We start from the raw sequence: 21,156 nt of genomic DNA on the forward strand, positions 1-21,156 counted from the left end.
TTTCTGCATTATTTTCATTCGTAAGATATGTTCAATTTTAGAATTTTAAAGTAGATTTAATAGTCTATTCCCTCTTTTCATTATTTAAGTTATAAAATTAATTTCTATATTTTCTCTGTTTAACTTTGAAATCTAGCTGGGATTTACTGAAGTGTTTTGTGCAATCGTTGTTTTAGAGTTTCCATAATGTCCTTAACGGCTGAAATCCAAATAAACTGTAAAATAAGTTATAATTTTAACAGGTGAACTCTAAAAGTATCCAAAACCTTATTTAGACCATGAAATTGTAATTAGCAGTGCAAAGAAGGAAGTGTTCGAATTGGCCTACTTCTGTGACTTGTATTTTAAACAACGCTATTTCAGGACTGAAGTCCCAAAGATATTCCAAAAACTGTCTAGAACTGAAGTCTAAAATGTATTCCAAAACTGTCTGGAATTGGAATCCAAAAGGTATTCCAAAACTGTCTGGAATTGAAGTCCAATAGGCATTCCAAAACTGTCAAGAATTGAAGTCCAAAAGCTATGTAAACACTTCCTCCAAGGTTAAGTAACTAATATAAACTGAAGTAATCGACCCAATTTCTTTCCAGGACTGCCTGGACTGGCAATTTAAACTAAGCTAACTGACCTCCTTTCTTTCCAGGACTGCCTGGACTGGGCAGGGAGCGTGTGCCGGAGGAGGGGCATTGACCAGTCCACAGTGGATCTCTGGTCCTTCAGAAACCACACAGGATCTGACCTTCTCCAGTTCACGACTCAGGATTTCTCAAATCTCATCGGCTCAATTTATGGACCTCTCTTCCATCAAGAATTCTCAGTTCTTTACAATAAAAGGGAACAAGGTAAGCATCTCTCTCTCTCTCTCTCTCTCTCTCTCTCTCTCTCTCTCTCTCTCTCTCTCTCTCTCTCTCTACTTATTCATCATCATCTCCTCCAACGCCTCTTGTCGCAAAGGGCTTCGGTTAGATTCCGCCAGTCGTCTCTATCTTGAGCTTTTAAATCAATACTTCTCCATTCATCATTTCCCACTATTCACGCTTCATAGTCCTCAGCCATGTAGGCCTGGGTCTTCCAACTTATTAAACGGTGAAAATTGATTAATTAACATTTTTATTATAAAGTATTGGAATCATTTTAAAGTGAAAGGTAGATTGAAAATAGTAAATTAGCATTCATTATAGAGTGATTGAAAATTTATATAATAAATTAATACAAGAAATATATACCATTAGAAAATGTATGAATAAATCGATAAGCAAAAAGACATAGGATTATAATAAATATGAAAATACAAAGATAAAAAACCAGTTGAATAAATCGTTGATCTTTTCCCCCTTCCAGACAAATCGCAGGGCGCCGTGGGTGGCTACGCCCTTCCGCTGGCCTCCTACGAATACCCTACACAGGAGTCGACGTCGACCTACGAGACTGATCCTTGGGAGCTCACCTCCGAGGACATAAAGGATCTGGATCGCTACATAAACCAAAAGGATTATGATCCTTTGACTGACTGTCTCTCGGACATGGATCTTCAGGAGCAGTTCCTTCCCATCCAGTGGGGTGAGTTCGCGAAGGATTTCTTTTCATTTTTTGGAAGTGTAGGCCGTTGGGAGGGGCAGTATTATGCCCTTATCTAGCTAAATATCGGGGAATATGTAAAGGGAACGTATAGACTCGCTTCTTAGAAGCGGGAAGGTTATAAGTAATGAAAAAGACAGTGAAGTAAATTTTGGATTCAGTTTGATCGTCAGTGAATTAATATATCGAGATGAAAATTCAAATTTAGATTCAAAATTTACTTTTCCAAATTAATATTTCTATGTCAAAATCAAACGCTTGTTTAGAAAAGCTCTATATTTAATTCTGATAATCCTGGAGATAAGGGATATATTATCTTTACCTATAAATGTTGAAGATCAACTGAGTAACTTAACCTAACCTGATCTAATTAGCCTCTGTACACAAACAAATCATCTAACGTCGAAGGATTTCTTCTCTCTCCCTCAGAGGGAACCCCGATGATTCCAGAACCGGTCCTGCAGACGTCCTTGGGAGCCTCGTCCTCCACTCAAGGTCAAGATCCTAGCAAGGAGGAGGAAGCCAAAAAGAAACGTAAGTTCACATTAAGATTTGAGTTGAAGATGAAGATAATAATTATCTTCGATTTCTATGAACTTTTATCAATCTTTTGATAAAAAAAATTATTATATTCATCTTCACATAATTTTTTTTTTCAATACTTATTAATTTTTAGATCTGCTTGACGATAGGAGTTTAAATTTGATTTAATTATATTATATATAAGTTAAAAGCATCATGGTGGCCTGTTGGTAACGTCCTTGTCTGATGATCGCCAGACTGGGGTTCGAGTCCCGCTCAAACTTATTAGTTCCTATGGTCGCTGCAACCGCAAGATTCCTTACTATCCTTGTGAGCTAAGGATGGGGAGCCTATAGGTCTATCTGCCGAGTCATCAGCAGTCATTGCCTGGCCCTTCTTGGTCCTAGCTTGGGTGGAGCGGGGCTTTGGGCACTGATCATATGTATATATGGTCAGTCTCTAGGGCATTGTCCTGCTTGATAGGGCAATGCCACTGTCCTTTATATGTATATATGGTCAGTCTCTAGGGCATTGTCCTGCTTGATAGGGCAATGCCACTGTCCTTTATATGTATAGATGGTCAGTCTCTAGGACATTGTCCTGCTTGATAGGGCAATGCCACTGTCCTTTATATGTATAAATGGTCAGTCTCTAGGGCATTGTCCTGCTTGATAGGGCAATGTCACGGTCCTTTACCTCTGCCATTCATGAGCGGCCTTTAAAGTTATCAGCTATTATAAAGGGTAGTTAGGTAGTTAGCTGGTTAAGGCCGGGAGCACACTAGTGACTCTGCGGCGCCACAAAGCCACAGCATCGTGTGGCAGGGATGTTGTCTCCCATAGGTTTCCATTGTTTTCAAGTTTTGCCACGCAAACTAGCAACTGTGGCAAGCGACTGTGGCTCTCTGTCGTTCATCCCCGCCACAGGTGTGGCGTGGTTTTGAAAACAATGGAAACCTGTGGGAGACCACATCCCCGCCACACGATGCTGTGGCTTTGTGGTGCCACAGAGTTGCTAATGTGCTCCCGGCCTAAAATCATATTATATTGGTTGTTATTGGATCATATTCAAAGCCTCATTTACAGGAATTTCGATAAATTTATATAATTAAAAGAACAGATTCAAAATCTCCACAAATAATGGTTCCTATAATCAACAGCCCGTGGTCCTAAAAATTGGGAATTCGTGATTGGTCTACTGGCAGACGCAAGGACCAATCCTTCCCTCATCAGATGGGAGGACAAGACCCAAGCCACCTTCAGACTGGTCCAGCCCACGGCCATTGCCCAAATGTGGGGGCGGAGGTCAAATAAGCCGAACTTGACCTATGATAATTTTGCGAGAGGACTGAGGTGGGTACAAGCGAAATATCAGCTTTTTTATGTATGTCTAGAAGAATATTTTAATATCGCTTTTTAGGAAAAACTATTCTATGATGAATATCTTTGTGATTTTGCATATTTTTACACAAATTTAGTTTTTATAATAGTTTTTATGTTGATTTTATTCTCTGGATAAATTCCCAAGTCTCAGCTTCTAATTTTTAATCTTGATTTTATTCTTAAGTCTCAGCTATGACTAATACAATCGCATACTTCAGGATAAAAAAAAAGAAACTTGTTTCATGCCATTGTCTTTGCATTAATCCCACTATCTCTGACTCCTCCAGGTACCATTATACAACAGGAGCCCTCCAAGCTGTCTCTGAGAAACAGCTTGTCTACAAGTGTGGTCCAAAAGCCTTGAAATTCATCATTGATCTGAATAAAGAAGCCCCACTTTAAGTAACTTTTCCCTCTTCACACCGTGGAAAATAAGATTTATTTATTTGCGTGACCACTGTCTAGCGTCACAGCTACAAGAGTCATGAAAAAGAGAACCTCTGCATTGTGTGGCGTCACAGCTACAAGAGTCAGGAAAAAGAGGACCTCTTTGTCTTGTGTTACAGCCACAAGAGTCAGGAAAGAGAGGACCTCTGCATTGTGTGGCGTCACAACTACAAGAGTCAGGAAAAGAGAATCTCTGCATTGTCTGGTGTCATAGCTACAATAGTCAGGAAAAAGAGGACCTCTTTGTCTTGCGTTACAGCCACAAGAGTCAGGAAAGAGAGGACCTCTGCATTGTGTGGCGTTACAGCTACAAGAGTCAGGAAAAAGAGAACCTCTGTATTGTGTGGCGTCATAGCTACAATAGTCAGGAAAAAGAGTACCTCTGCATTGTCTGGCGTCACAGCTACAAGAGTCAGGAAAAAGAGAACATCTGTAACAAGTTACTGTATTTCGTTACGTCACTGACGGGGAAAATCTAGTCTCATTTGACCTCGAAGTCACTCCCACTACGTCTAGTTCATCATTGGTCTGGAAGACTCTGTGGTTTGGCTTTCTATTTGCAGTGTTTTGGATGTCCTCAGATGATAATTGTGTCCACAATGACGTCAAAGCAAGTCAAAGCAACTCCTCGCTTTGCAAAGAACAAAGCTGATTGAAAATACTTTCTTTGATAAGAGAGAATCACAAATGTAAAGGAATAATTTTTCTTCGACTGCAGGATGAGAACAAGCTTGACACGAGTCTACAATGATGATGGAACTAGAAATAGAGAACATTCAATCAATCAATTCCTGACGGGGCCCCCAGTGGATCTAGAAGGCCTAGATTATTTATGAACACAAGGGCCCCACATAGTGGCCTAGTAGTCCAATGAAAGGGCCATACTAAGTATACTCCTGAGTTGTGTTTCAGGAATAGTCACATTCCTTAACGACAACATTACTGGAACTTGCAACTTGAATTTCCGTCTTCCAATTTAGTTCTTTTTAAAAAGGAAACACTCCAGTGATAAACGATCTCATTATTTAGTCATTTATGAGGTTAACTGTAAGCCACAACCCAAGACTATATTTTTAATGTTACTCAGCTTAAATATTCAATGTAACAGTATTATTACCTCCACCAACGAAGTTGGCAGTAGGTTATGTTTTCACCCCTGTTTGTCTATTTGTATGTGAACAACTTCCTGGTCACAATTTTACTCATAGAGTAGTGAAACTTTCAGGGATTAATTGTTAAATTGAGACGTGTTAGTGATTCAATTGGGAAACTCCTAGCTCAAAGGCCAAGGTCAAGGTCAAGAGATAAGCTGCCGTGGTGGAGGTCTGCACTCTCAGAGTGTTTTTCTAGTATAGATTCTTTTTCAGACTGTGATATTATTAAGGGTAGCTAATTAAGAGTATGTATGTATGTATTTTAGCTGATTAATTCACCTAAAATATTGATTTTTTATCATTTTAAGGAATATATTTTCTAAAATATTTATGATATTTATTCTTAATATTTATCAAATGTATTATCTTTCTGTGATCCAATAATATCTGCCATGATATTAATGATACTTTCTAATCAAATATTTATCAATAGTGATATTGATTTAGATTTAGATGTATAAAGGTATTAAAGTTATTTTATATTTATTACATTATCTATTATGGTATTCACATTAATTTGAATACCAAAGTTACGCTTATATTAAGTTTTGTAAGTTTTTTTTTTTTTAATCTAAGTTTTGTACCTTCTGTGAAGGACAAATTTAAATCCTAATAATTTATTGTGAAGGACTTATGAATTAAAATCCTAATTTATTGTGAAGGATTTATGAATCAAAATCCTAATTTATTGTGAAGGACTTTAGAATTAAAATCCTGATTTAATGTAAAGGATTTATGAATTAAAATCCTAATTTATTGTGAAGAATTTAGGAATTAAAATCCTAATTTAATGTAAAGGATTTATGAATTAAAATCATAATTTATTGTGAAGGACTTTTGAATTAAAATCCTGATTTAATGTAAAGGATTTATGAATCAAAATACTAATTTATTGTGAAGGACTTAAGAATTAGAATCCTGATTTATTGTGAAGGACTTTTGAATGAAAATCCTAATTTATTGTGAAGGATTTATGAATTAAAATCCTAATTTATTGTGAAGGACTTTTGAATTAAAATCCTGATTTAATGTAAAGGATTTATGAATTAAAATCCTAATTTATTGAGAAGAATTTATGAATCAAAATACTAATTTATTGTGAAGGATTTATGAATCAAAATCCTAATTTATTGTGAAGGACTTTTGAATAAAAATCCTAATTTATTGTGAAGGACTTTTGAATCAAAATCCTAATTTATTGTGAAGGACTTTTGAATAAAAATCCTAATTTATTGTGAAGGATTTATGAATTAAAATCCTAATTTATTGTGAAGGATTTAGGAATTAAAATCCTAATTTATTGTGAAGGACTTTTGAATTAAAATCCTAATTTATTGTAAAGGACTTTTGAATTAAAATCCTAATTTATTGTGAAGGATTTAGGAATTAAAATCCTAATTTATTGTGAAGGACTTAAGAATCAAAATCCTAATTTATTGTGAAGGATTTATGAATTAAAATCCTAATTTATTGTGAAGGACTTTGGAATCAAAATTCTAATTTATTAATTGTTATTTATACTTATTTCTATGTTTATTTAAATAAATATTTTATATATTTGGATTATTTGCTTTTCCATTTGATATGAAGAGATAAGTAATTTTGATTATTATTATTATTATTATTATTATTATTATTATTATTATTATTATTATTATTATTATTATGAAGCATACATTCAGCAAAGTATAATAATCTATATTATTTATAACTCATATATATATATATATATATATATATATATATATATATATATATGTATATATATATATATATATATATATATATATATATATATACATATATACACATTTATATATATATATATATATATATATATATATATATATATATATATATATATATATACATATAACGGAAAAGGTGTGATTGCAAATGGTGGCTTTTAATGTGCAAGGACTCTAAATGAAAGGCTAGCTACCGTCCGGTTAAACTATCGTGCAAGGATCATGGATTCACTATGGAAATGACGTCATCATTCTACGTGTGTGTATATATATATATATATATATATATATATATATATATATATATATATATATATATATATATATATATATATACACACACACGTAGAATGATGACGTCATTTCCATAGTGAATCCATGATCCTTGCACGATAGTTTAACCGGACGGTAGCTAGCCTTTCATTTAGAGTCCTTGCACATTAAAAGCCACCATTTGCAATCACACCTTTTCCGTTAGCCTGTCTGTCTACTGGAGTGTAATTTGAGAAGTATTGGCCATAATTCAGGCAAAGACGAGGTCTGTGAGTACCCCAAGATTATTATTTATTTATTATTATTTGAATAAAGTTTAATTTATGTAATTATCATTGCTAGGTTGTTATTGTTTATACCTTCAGGAAGGTAGATTTGTTCATCTGTTTCTCGGTAGGACTATGCAGCTCCTGCATTGAATAGGCCTAGTACGAAAGCTCTAGCCTCCTGGCATGTTGACCAGGCCTACATGAGTCTTTTTATAGTTTATATATAACATATCTGTTTTTGACGTTGTTAATAGTTTATATAGGACATATCTGTTTTGACGTTGTTACTGTTTTTAGAATGATTTATTGCTAATTTATTCTCCTCATTTATTTATTTCCTTATTTCCTTTCCTCACTGGGCTATTTTTCCCTATTGGAGCCCTTGGGCTTATAGCATCTTGCTTTTCCAACTAGGGTTGTAGCTTGGCTAGTAATAATAATAATAATGATAATAATAATAGTATTAATAATAATAATGATAATAATAATAATAATAATAATAATAATAATAATAGCACAGTGGCAACGTGTTCGCCTAGCATTCGCATGGCAGCAGATCGATCCCAACCAGGGAACGTGGGTTTAAGCTGTTTACTTGAGGAGGCACCACAGTGGGGGGGTTAGGGCTTGCCTTGCTGACGTTCTGGTGAGCACCAATTCAAATGAAACTGAAACCTGACACATTTAACCTTTAATTGAGAACAGGTTATTAAAAAAGTCACCTTTTAGGATTGTGGGTTAATCAACATTCTTGTCTCAGGAAACCAACACACAGTACTCTCCCTTTTGGCTGATGTATGCAGCCTCCGTATTTGCCTTTCTATTTCTAGTCTAGTATTATTTTAGATAATTGATGCCATAGTTAATAAATGAAGTTACTGAGTTGATGACTGAAGGCCACTTAATCAACTTGTGAGGTTACGTTGCTGTTATAACTTACACTAGGTCAGCTAGACAATGCTTCAGGTTATATATTATTATTATTATTATTATTATTATTATTATTATTATTATTATTATTATTATTAGCTAAGCTACAACCCTTGTTAGAAAAGCAGGATGCTATAAGCCCGAGGGCTCTAATAGGGAGAAATAGCCCAGTGAGGAAAGGAAATAAGGAACCTATAAGAGAATTAAATAACAATTAAGATAAAATATTTTGAGAGCAGTAACTATTTTGAAATAAAACTTTCATATATAAATTATAGAAACTTCAAAATAACGAGAGGAAGAGAAATAGGATAGACTTGTGTACCCTCAAGCAAGAGAACTCTACCCCAAGACAGTGAAATATCATGGTATAAAGGCTATGGCATTACCCAAGACCAGAAACTGTTGAGGTTATGTAGGCTAGTTGTTAACTAAGACTACCCAAGTTCCTTTAGCTAATAACCCTCAAGCAAGAGAACTCTACCCCAAGACAGTGAAAGACCATGGTACACAGGCTATGGCACTACCCAAGACCAGAGACTGTTGAGGGTATGTAGGCTAGTTGATAACTAAGAATACCCCAGTTCCTTTAGCTAATAACCCTCAAGCAAGAGAACTCTACCCAAAGACAGTGAAAGACCATGGTACACAGGCTATGGCACTACCCAAGACCAGAAACTGTTGAGGTTATGTAGATAAGTTGATAACTAAAAATAACCAAGTTCCTTTAGTTGATAACCCTCAAGCAAGAGAACTCTACCCCATGACAGTGAAGATCATGGTACAGAAGCTATGGCACTACCCAAGACCAGAGACTGTTGAGGTTATGTAGATAAGTTGATAATTAAAAATACCCAAGTTAATTTAGTTAATAACTAAACTCAGTCATATAGTTTTCAAGAAGTGAAGTGACTTGGTTGATAACTGAATCATTTGTAAGTGATATTTAGATGAAGAATTTGAAGAGTGATTTTCCCCAAGGCCAAAAGTGTGGTTGCACAGATGGCTGGTATCTGGCGTGACGTGATCCACGCTAATTATTTATTTTGTTAGGCTCTAATGTCATTGAGTATAATGGATTGGGGAATTCAGAGGAAATAGGAGACTGTAGAAGTGTTTTCCTACCTATGTAGGTAGTAGGTTGGCTAAGGCACCAGCCACTCGTTGAGGTACTACTGCTGGAGAGTTACAGGGTCCATTGATTGGTCAGACAGTACTACATCGGATCCTTGGATATTTGGGAATTCAAAGGAAGTTAGAGATTGTAGAAGTGTTTTCCTACCATTGTAGGTAGTTCGTTGGCCAGGGCACCAACGACTTCTTGGGGGTACTACCGCTAGAGAGTTCTTGGGTCCTTTGATTGGCCAGACAGTACTACAGTGGATCCTTGGACATTTATGAATTCAGAGGAAATTGGAGACTGCAGAAAGGTTTTCCTACCTATGTAGGTAGTAGGTTGGCCAGGGCACCAGCCGCTCGTTGAGGTACTACTGCTGGAAAGTTATAGGGACCTTTGACTGGCCAGACAGTGTTACATTGGATCTTTGGACATTTAGGAATTCAGAGGAAATTTGAGACTACAGAAAGGTTTTCCTACCTCTGTAGGTAGTAGGTTGGCCGGGCCACCAGCCACTCGTTGAGGTACTACCGCTGGATAGTTATTGGGTCCTTTGACTGGCCAGACAGTACTACATTGGATCCTTGGATATTTAGGAATTCAGAAGAATTTAGAGACTGTAGAAGTGTTTTCCTACCTATGTAGGTAGTAGGTTGGCTAGGGCACCAGCCACTCGTTGAGGTACTACCGCTGGATAGTTATTGGGTCCTTTGACTAGCCAGACAGTGCTACATTGGATCCTTGGACATTAGGGAATTCAGAGGAAATTGGAGACTGTAGAAGTGTTTTCCTACCTATGTAGGTAGTAGGTTGGCCAGGGCACCAGCCACTCATTGGGGTACTACTGCTAGAGAATTATTGGGTCCTTTGACTGGCCAGACAGTGCTATATTGAATCCTTGGACATTTGGGAATTCAAAGGAAGTTATAGACTTTAATAGTGTTTTTTTTTTTAATCAGTGCTCGGATGACTGGAACTCAAGAACAACATACCAAATTGAAATGTGAAATCTTACAGTATATCAATATACTATTGTCTTAAATCCGTTTGGTATTAAATGATAGAGTTGATTATTATTAAAACAAAGTAAATCTTAAAGACTTCATTGGTCTTGAGGATTTCCGTTGAAATACTACCACTAGAGATTTATGGGGTCCTTTGACTGGCCAGATAGTACTACATTGGATCCTTCTCTTTGGTTATGGTTCCCTTTACTATTGCCTACACATACACCGAATAGTCTGGCCTATTCTTTGCATAGTCTCCTCTTTCCTTATACACCTAACAACACTGAGATTACCAAACAATTCTTCTTCACCCAAGGGGTTAACTACTGCACTGTCATTGTTCAGTGGCTACTTTCCTCTTGGAAAGGGGAGAAGAGACTCCTTAGGTACGGTAAGGATCTCTTCTAGGAGAAGGACACTCCAAAATCAAACCATTGTTCTCTAGTCTTGGGTAAGTGTCATAGCCACTGTACCATGGTCTTCCACTGTCTTTGGGTGGAGTTCTCTTGCTTGAGGGTACACTTGGGCACACTATATTCTATCTATTTGCTTATTTACTTTCCCCACTGGGCTATTTTCCCTGTTGGAGCCCTTGGGCGTAAAGCGTCCTGCTATTACAACTAGAGTTGTAGCTTAGCTAGTAATAATGATAATAATAAAAGTTTAATCAAAATGAGTTTGGATATATATATATTAGATTTTGTGTCCATTATTTCGTCAAGAATAAAATGTAATATACTTTTCTTTGATTACTGAAATGATCATTGTTTATTGATTTTGATATCAAGATATAAGGTTTGAAACAAGTCAAGTTTAAGATAATAAACCTAATTTTGTTACTTCAGAAAGTAAGTTAAATAATTCTGTTCCTTTTTCTTATTTGCTTTCCAAATAGTTTTTTTTTATATATTGTAGACATTTGTTCATGAAATGATCTTATAGGTTACAAAAAAAAGGGAAAAAGACAAGAATGAATAACATTAATTAAAAGTATATTTTTTCCACAAAAAGGAAATACATGAAAAATTATAACATAATAATTTAGGTTGATTCTTAAATCCTTCGCAGAAGGTACATTTGATAAACCTAGAATATATGAATACAAGATTTAACAACTGGTATAAATAACATAAAATCTCTTAAATAAATGACACAGGATAGATAATAGCTGTCTCATATCACAGACAAATAAACGCAACATCTAAAATAAACTTTTAGATATTTGCAGAAGGATTCACGAAGTCTTGAGTCAGACTAGAAACCTCATCGTAGGAGTCATTTGATTATCTAAATCAAAGTGCATAAGTCTTTGGCTATGCTCTCGCATTATATTCTCAGCTTCTTTCATTTATATTGGGACAATATAAAGAGAAAACTGGAGTGAGAAGTTTTGAAGACCTTTTGGGAAGAGGTCAATCTTTTTTTCCCAATAGGAATACTTCGTTTGTATTCAAGCATAGAAGCTATTTTTTAGATGTAACTTCTCGTTGTTGTTGTTGCTATCGCTCTTCTTCTTCTTCTTCTTCTTCTTCTTCTTCTTCTTCTTCTTCTTCTTCTTCTTCTTCTTCTTCTTCTTCTTTTTAAGCTTAAATGCATGGAAGTACCACTGCCTGTACACAAGCAGTTCTCTGACATGGAAACGTCCACATCATCATATCATCTTACAGCTAAGTTAGCGAGCCTCTAATCTTTTAACTAGTCGTAGATACAAAATAGCTTCAGTTGTCCAATAGAATCTAGCTACCTTAAACTAATAAATAAATATCATTTGGAATAAATTAAAATAAATAGTTATGTCAATAGTAAGGAGGAAACTTATAGGAGTGACTATGGCATTCATATACTGGCGAAATGAGATCCGGTTGCATTTTCTTCCAATAGAACAGATGGAGAGACATGGAGATCCTCGAAGTGTATCACATATAGTTAAATGGCTTTGGAATCCCTGAAGAACTGTTCACAAGTGGAGCGGCTTTGCGATCCATGGAGATCCACACAAAATAGAGAGATCCATGATCCCTGAAGAACCATACCCAGTGGAGCGGCTTCGAGATCCATGAGAGCCTCACAAAATAGAGACCTCCAAGATCCCTGAAGAACCATTAACAAGTGGAGCGGCTTCGAGATCCACGGAGAGCCACACAAAATAGAGAGATACAAGATCCCTGAAGAACTGTTCATAAGTGGAGTGGCTTCGAGATCCTCCTTTGGACCATAGAAGATGGAGCTGCCTCAAGATCTCTGGCAAACACGAAACATCTGTGGTGATTATTGAGATCCTTCATTCTTCAAGTCGATGAGGAACTTTAGGGCTTTTGGTCCGCACTTGTAGACCAGCTGTTTCTCGGAGACGGCTTGAAGGGCTCCAGTTGTGTAGTGGTACCTAAAGGGGACAGACGTGAGGCCATTAATACAAGGACATTATAAAAAGTACAAAGCTAAAGTTTTTACAGAAATAAGCCATAGATTAATATCTATCATATTTCAAAACATACATTTGACATTTTACATTTTTTACGTACCTCAATCCTCTTGCGAAATTGTCATAGGTTAAGTTTGGCTTATTTGACCTACGACCCCACATTTGGGCAATGGCTGTGGGCTGGACCAGTCTGAAGGTGGCTTGGGTCTTGTCCTCCCATCTGATGAGGGAAGGATTGGTCTTTGGGTCTGTCAACAGACCAATCACGAATTCCCAGTTTTTAGGACTACGAGCTGTTAAAGATAAAGAAGGGATATCAATTAAGGATTCGATTTCTTAATTGGTTTATATAGATTTCTAAAAACATTTTCTACTTATGATTTAAAAATGTTATGACTTTCGTTTCAAATTTCTAATTCCTTGTAGTTTAATGTTGCCTTTATTTTCTCAAATATCAACCAATAAATGTGGATGTATTTAGTTTTACAGTTTTCCTTTAGAACATGTAATTTACTCGAAGATGAATCTAATAACTATTTATCAAAGTAACACCGATAAATGTTAATAAACATCAAAGCTAATTATTATCTTTATCTTGAACTCAAATCTTCATTTCAACTTACGTTTCTTTTTGGCTTCCTCCTCCTTGCTAGGATCTTGACCTTGAGTGGAGGACGAGGCTCCCAAGGACGTCTGCAGGACCGGTTCTGGAATCATCGGGGTTCCTTCTGAAAGAGAGAAGAAATCCTTCGACGTTAGATGATTTGTTTGTGTACAGAGGCTAATTAGGTCAGGTTAGGTTAGGTTACTCGGTTGATCTTCAACATTTATAGGTAAAGATAACATATCTCTTATCTTCAAGATTTTAATAATCAAATATAGAGCTTTTCTAAACAAGCTTTTGATTTTGACATAGAAAAATTAATTTGGAAAAGTAATTTTGAATCTAATTTTGAATTTTCATCTCCATATATTACTTCACTGACGATCAAACTGAATCCAAAATTTACTTCACTGTCTTTTTCATTACTCATAACCTTCCCACTTCTAAGAAGCGATCCTATACCTTTTCTTTACATATTCCCCGATATTTAGCTAGATAAGGGCATAATACTGCCCCTCCCAACGGCCTACACTTCCAAAAACTAAAAAGAAATCCTTCGCGAACTCACCCCACTGGATGGGAAGGAACTGCTCCTGAAGATCCATGTCCGAGAGACAGTCAGTCAGAGGATCGTAATCCTTCTGGTTGATGTAACGATCCAGATCCTTTATGTCCTCGGAGGTGAGCTCCCAGGGATCATTCTCGTAGGTCGACGTCAACTCCTGCGTCGGGTACTCGTAGGAGGCCAGCGGAAGGGCGTAGCCACCCACGGCGCCCTGCGATTTGTCTGGAAGGGGGAAAAGATCAACGATTTATTCAACTGGTTTTGTTTTTTGTATTTTCATGATAATTTCTAGGCCTAAGTATCTTTTTGCTTATAGATTTATTCATAGATTTTCCATTGGTATATATTTGTTATATTAATTTATTATATAAATTTTCCATTACTTTATATTGAAAGCTAATTTACTATTGGTTTTTAATCAACTTTTCACTTTAAAATGATTCCAATACTTTATAATAAAAATGTTGATTGATTAATTTTCACAGTTTACTAAGTTGGAAGGCCTAGGCCTACATGGCTGAGGACTATGAAGCGTGAATAGTGGGAAATAATGAATGGTAAAGTATTGATTTAAAAGCTCAAGACAGAGATGACTGGCGAAATCTAACCGAAGCCCTTTGCGTCAATAGGCGTTGGAGGAGATGGTGATGAATAAAGAGAGAGAGAGAGAGAGAGAGAGAGAGAGAGAGAGAGAGAGAGAGAGAGAGAGAGAGAGAGAGAGAGAGATGCTTACCTTGTTCCCTTTTATTGTGAAGAACTGAGAATTCTTGATGGAAGAGAGGACCATAAATTGAGCCGATGAGATTTGAGAAATCCTGAGTCGTGAACTGGAGGATGTCAGATCCTGTGTAGTTTCTGAAGGACCAGAGATCCACTGTGGACTGGTCAATGCCCCTCCTCCGGCACACGCTCCCTGCCCAGTCCAGGCAGTCCTGGAAAGAAAGGAGGTCAGTTAGATTAGTTTAATTTGCTAGTCCAGGCAGTTCTGGAAAGAAATTGGGTCGATTACTTTAGTTTATATTGGTTACTTGATTTTGGAGGAAGTGTTTACATAGCTTTTGGACTTCAATTCCAGACAGTTTTGGAATGCCTTTTGGACTTCAATTCCAGCCAGTTTTGGAATGCCTTTTGGACTTCAATTCCAGACAGTTTTGGAATACCCTTTGGACTTCAATTCCAGACAGTTTTGGAATACATTTTAGACTTCATTTCCAGACAGTTTTGCTATGCCTTTTGGACTTCAATTCCAGACAGTTTTGGAATGCCTTTTGGACTTCAATTCCAGACAGTTTTGGAATACCTTTTGGACTTCAATTCCAGACAGTTTTGGGATGCCTTTTGGACTTCAATTCCAGACAGTTTTGAAATACATTTTAAACTTCAGTTCCAGACAGTTTTGGAATACAATTTGGTCTTCAATTCCAAATAGTTTAAACTTGCAGCAAATGTTTTTTTTTTTTTTTTTTATGTTGAACAGGCTGACATAAGTCTTTTTATAGTTTGTGTATGAAATATATGTTTTGATATCACTGTTTTTAAAAAAGCTATTATCATAATTTTTCATTATTTCTCATATCGTTTATTTATTTCCGTATTTCCTTTCCTCGCTTGGCTATTTTTCCCTGTTGGAACCCTTGGGCTTATAGCGTCTTGCTTTTCCAACTAGGGTTGTCGCTTGGCTAATAATAATAATAATAATAATAATAATAATAATAATAATAATAATAATAATAATAATAATAGCTAGTAATGACAATAATAATAATAATAATAATAATAATAATAATAATAATAATAATAATAATAATTGGAAACTGAGTGGTAAAAACTTTGATGGTATTACAAAGATCCACAAAATGACAAGGTTATCAAAAAGCAATTTTCTAACTAAACCAAAACAAACAAAGGTAGGTTGTTTACCTCTGGCGTCCAGTGCGAGATGTCTGTCCTAGTAAAAGCTTCTATCTCATCTAGCGATCCACTGGTCTGGGCAACCTGCTGTTGGTAGGATTCCCCAAAGGAACTCATGTTCCCCAAATATGTCTGGCAGAGGTTATCAATGGCGTTATCTCCACTGAATAGCTGCTCTTCGAAGCTAAAAGAGGCGTTTAAGTCTTCGTGATAGTAAGAGTCCATGTCTAGTATCCTTCGAAAAAAATGTTTTCAGTTTGATGCAAACGTTCAAATCACTCGAGTGGGTATATCACACAAAGGGCTTCTCTTGATGTTGCCCTGTGTCTTCAGATGGAGGAACTGAGTGGGTATATCACACAAAAGGGCTTCTTCTGATGTTGCCCTGTGTCTTCAGATGGAGGAACTGAGTGGGTATATCACACAAAAGGGCTTCTTCTGATGTTGCCCTGTGTCTTCAGATGGAGGAACTGAGTGGGTATATCACACAAAAGGGCTTCTTCTGATGTTGCCCTGTGTCTTCAGATGGAGGAACTGAGTGGGTATATCACACAAAGGGCTTCTCTTGATGTTGCCCTGTGTCTTCAGATGGAGGAACTGAGTGGGTATATCACACAAAAGGGCTTCTTCTGATGTTGCCCTGTGTCTTCAGATGGAGGAACTGAGTGGGTATATCACACAAAGGGCTTCTCTTGATGTTGCCCTGTGTCTTCAGATGGAGGAACTGAGTGGGTATATCACACAAAAGGGCTTCTTCTGATGTTGCCCTGTGTCTTCAGATGGAGGAACTGAGTGGGTATATCACACAAAGGGCTTCTCTTGATGTTGCCCTGTGTCTTCAGATGGAGGAACTGAGTGGGTATATCACACAAAGGGCTTCTTCTGATGTTGCCCTGTGTCTTCAGATGGAGGAACTGAGTGGGTATATCACACAAAAGGGCTTCTCTTGATGTTGCCCTGTGTCTTCAGATGGAGGAACTGAGTGGGTATATCACACAAAGGGCTTCTCTTGATGTTGCCCTGTGTCTTCAGATGGAGGAACTGTGCTCCATCTAAAGAAAGCATCCATTTTTAAGCACATTCGACTAAACACGCTCTGACGTCAAGCGATCGCACGTGACGTCACGGCTTTCCTTGGGAGTTAAAGCGCAAACGTTTGCTTCGAAAAATCTACTCGTCGAACTAAGAAACACTACTTCCCCTTAGATGGGAAGAGGGCGACATTCTCTCTCACCATACGTATATTAAAAAGGGTAGTTCCCCGGCTGGGGTTTCGTGAAATGCTCAGCGTAGTCTGTTATTGTTCCTATTAAAATTAGATTATGCTCCACCAATTATATCTTATTTTGGTAATGGAGATAATAGGAAATAATTTTCAGTGTTTCCATCAATAGATTTCAAGTTGATCGCTTTCATTTAGCGCTTACCTTGACGGCAGAACGATGTTTCCCTTCCTCGCTGGACTATTTTTCCCTGTTAGAGCCCTTAGGCTTATAATATCTTAGCATCTTGCTGTTACAACTAGGGTTATAGTTTAGCTTGTAATAATAACAATAATAATAATAATGCTTTGTTTATTAAATTCCGAAGACGCGTGAAAAAAGTAATGAGTTTTCAGCATCCGAAAGTGTGAGTAGGCCTACATTAATGTTTTCCTAGAGCTATTTGGCGTTTAGATAACAGACTTACTATATATATAAAATCATTATGATTATAAAATTATCAGTATTTATGTAAATTAACACAATATAGATATACCAAACGGAAACTATTATGCCAAAAGTAATGAGTTTTCAGCATCCGAAAGTGTGAGTAGGCCTACATTAATGTTTTCCTAGAGCTATTTGGCGTTTAAATAACAGACTTACTATATATATAAAATCATTATAATTATAAAATTATCAGTATTTATATAAATTAACACAATATAGATCAAACGAAACTATTATGCCAAAAGTAATGAGTTTTCAGCATCCGAAAGTGTGAGTAGGCCTACATTAATGTTTTCCTAGAGCTATTTGGCGTTTAAATAACAGACTTACTATATATATAAAATCATTATAATTATAAAATTATCAGTATTTATATAAATTAACACAATATAGATCAAACGAAACTATTATGCCAAAAGTAATGAGTTTTCAGCATCCGAAAGTGTGAGTAGGCCTACATTAATGTTTTCCTAGAGCTATTTGGCGTTTAAATAACAGACTTACTATATATATAAAATCATTATAATTATAAAATTTCCTGTATTTATATAAATTAACACAATATAGATCAAACGAAACTATTATGCCGTAAAGTTACGTAAAAAAGATCAAAGAAGAAGAAAGTAAACAAACCCATCGAAGAGTTAAAGTGTCTTCTTTACCATCAGTGATCGTTTTAGTTCGCGTTCATCCTCTTCGCTCAAGCCTACTGTAATAAGAGTGTTCAGTGTATAAGAAATCTTACTAGTGAAATGGTGATCGTTGTGTGATACGTTTAATTCAAGTTATTTGATTGAAAATTGAGTAAATCCACTTTATTTGCAACTCTTGGGTAGCCTAACATTTGAGCTGTTGTGATTCCACGAGTTTCTCATGGCAAAAATAGTTCGTGTTGACAATTCATCTGCCTAAATTAGCGTTAAATCTTGAAGAATATAATGAATGCGTGACCCTATGTTCGAATTTAACTGTGGCAGAGATAGTTTTCCTATATATAGTTGATATCTTAACACAGGTTAACAAGAAATGAACAATTGTGTTCTTAACTTGGGTAGTAGTATGAAATAGTTGATGACTTATCAGTAAAATCAAATCACTACTCGAAGAGCTAAAATACAGTGGGAATTATGTATTATCGGTAAAGAAAGTAATAAATACCAAGAAGTATTAGACTATAGGACTTAAGTGTGACAATGAAACGTGTGAAAGCTACAGAGTTTAACGTCAAAAATACTTTTGTGTTATTGGTATAATATATGACCATTCAAGAGGTCAATAATAATAGAAATTGTGTTTAAAGGGTTCAAGGCCGATAATGAATGGCAGAGGCAAGGGACAATGACATTGCCCTATCAAGCAGGACAATGCCCTAGAGACTGACCAAATGATCATGGCCCAAGGCCCCTCGCCACCCAAACTAGGACCAGGAAGGGCCAGGGAATGACTGATATTGACTCTGCAAGTAGACCTATAGGCTCCCCCAAACCCCCCATCATTAGCTAACAAGGATAGTGAGGTTGCAACGACCAAAGAAAGAACGAGTTTGAGCTTGACTCGAACCCCAGCTTGGCGTTCCCCAGTCAGGGACGTTACCACATCGGCCACTATCAGATATCAACCATAAAAGGAACTGTGTTATTGGTAAGCAAAAATATGTGGCCTACATAGGATACAAACTACAAAATAGGACTGGTGTTAATATTAAGCACATGCCAAAACTGAAATCAACCAGAAGACGACTAAGTTTTTTCAAGTTTCTCTTCAATTTCATGACTGAATACTACTTTGGAGAAGGTAAGTTGCTATAGTTATACTATCATCTTTTTGTTTAAGGTTTCTCTCATCATAATACTTTAATTTTATTGTAATTTTGGGGATTTTCAAAGATTTTGTTAGGACTTATCCATCTGATGATCTGGTATATATATATATTATAATATATATATATATATATATATATATATAATATATATATATTATATATATAGTAGTGTGTGTGTGTGTGTGTGTGTATATATGTATAAATATGTATATGTATATTTATGTATATGTATAATATGTATATGTAATATATATATTATATATATATATAATAATATAGTATATATATATATATATATATATATATATATATATATATATATAAAATCTACTATTGAATGTCTGTAGAGTTAAATATGTTTAGTTTTTTCACAATTCATAGAATTAGTTACGGCAATTTGAAAAAAATCCGTTGTTCGATATGTGAAAAAAGTGCTTTCACCCTTACACTAAAATATTTATCAACCTTATAGCTAGGATTTTAATAAGTATATTCCCTTGAAATACCATTTACATAGTTCTATATTGTATTCTACCATATTTATATGAAAGAGTTGGTAAACCGTCTAGCCCTGTGAAACCTATAATCAGAAGTGGTTCCTATGTTAGTACACATAATTTGGGTACCCGGTTTGAGTCCATTGTACCGGTATAAACCGGACAGCCGGTACGGGTGGCTGGCTGGTCCAGGCATGCAAACCCTTATGTAACTTTTTAACTTTGTTATAAGGAAAAATTTGGCTTGGGTTAATTTTAACGGTTTTGCTAATGGTTGGGAGGGGAATATCTGAATTTTTTTAATGTTTTTATTCATGGTTTATATTTTGTTGAAGAAACGTGCCCCATAAGACTTGCGTGTGTGTGTATATATATATATATATATATATATAATATATATATATATAATATAAATATATATTACATATATATAAACATATAAACATATATATACCATATATATAAATATATATAAATATATAATATATATATATATATATTTATAGTATATATATATATTATATATTTATATATTTATATATATAGTATATATATGTTTATATATATGTATATATATTTATATTATATATATATATAATATATATTATATTATCTAATATATATATATATTTACGCCTATATAAATATATATATATATATATATTTACGCCTATATATATATATATATATGTGTGTGTGTGTGTGTGTGTGTATGTGTGTGTGTGCGTGTGTATGTCGGTGTGTTATTTATAGAATAGGCTACGTGCTGTTAAGGTGTGTTTGAGAGAGAGAGAGAGAGTGAGAGAGAGATTCCCGGGTTATCCCAAACAAGACTGAAAGATCGAGTTATAATTTGACTGATACGTATTGTGACTTAATCCTCTCTATTTTTGTTTTATGCCAAAGCTTCTCTCACACATGATAGATTCCATACGACTTTTATCACCCCTCTAATTTTAGCATTAAGAAAACAACGTCTTTCCATGCTAGTGGTAAAATGTATATTCTAGCAAATGTTGCCACAGTTTTTCCATATATGTAGCGATTAATTTATACTCTCGAACATTGCTTACATTAGATTTTCCACATGTAAGGATTAATTTATGTATATTTGATAATAAAAATGCCCTTATTGCCATCATAATGTTAAAAGCACTTTAGGAAAGACCAGGTCGAAAGGTGTCGTACCGTCAAAG

The 21,156-nt window shown here is 35.5% G+C and overlaps 2 protein-coding genes across 2 annotated transcripts in view; one reads left to right on the plus strand and one right to left on the minus strand.

The window, feature by feature from the left end:
- The window catches only part of LOC137625744 (ETS homologous factor-like), a 5,674-nt gene extending 427 nt beyond the window's left edge, over positions 1-5,247 (plus strand). The window contains exons 2-6 of the mRNA XM_068356636.1: positions 644-842; positions 1,342-1,560; positions 2,008-2,112; positions 3,260-3,452; positions 3,770-5,247. Coding sequence (XP_068212737.1) covers positions 644-842; positions 1,342-1,560; positions 2,008-2,112; positions 3,260-3,452; positions 3,770-3,884 — 831 coding nt within the window. The 3' untranslated portion in view covers positions 3,885-5,247. The remainder of the gene's footprint in view (positions 1-643; positions 843-1,341; positions 1,561-2,007; positions 2,113-3,259; positions 3,453-3,769) is intronic.
- A 6,728-nt stretch (positions 5,248-11,975) lies between these two features.
- Positions 11,976-16,953, minus strand: LOC137625745 (ETS homologous factor-like). Its single transcript, XM_068356637.1, has 6 exons — positions 15,939-16,953; positions 14,752-14,950; positions 14,022-14,240; positions 13,473-13,577; positions 12,950-13,142; positions 11,976-12,810 (listed from the first exon to the last, which is right to left on the minus strand). Exons 1-6 carry the CDS (start codon positions 16,152-16,154, stop codon positions 12,696-12,698), a joined length of 1,047 nt encoding a protein of 348 aa, XP_068212738.1. The 5' UTR covers positions 16,155-16,953; the 3' UTR covers positions 11,976-12,695.
- Between the last annotated feature and the right edge of the window lie 4,203 nt (positions 16,954-21,156).

The sequence above is a fragment of the Palaemon carinicauda genome, chromosome 32, assembly GCF_036898095.1.
Source record: "Palaemon carinicauda isolate YSFRI2023 chromosome 32, ASM3689809v2, whole genome shotgun sequence".
NCBI classification, from domain to species: Eukaryota; Metazoa; Arthropoda; class Malacostraca; order Decapoda; family Palaemonidae; genus Palaemon; species Palaemon carinicauda.

Coding starts and splice junctions, on each gene's coding strand:
- LOC137625745 (XM_068356637.1), bottom strand. CDS start 16,154: ATGGACTCTTACTATCACGAAGACTTAAACGCCTCTTTTAGCTTCGAA. Junction 14,241..14,751: donor TCACAATAAAAGGGAACAAG/GTAAGCATCTCT, acceptor TCCCCCTTCCAG/ACAAATCGCAGGGCGCCGTG. Junction 13,143..13,472: donor GGAGGAAGCCAAAAAGAAAC/GTAAGTTGAAAT, acceptor TATCTTTAACAG/CTCGTAGTCCTAAAAACTGG.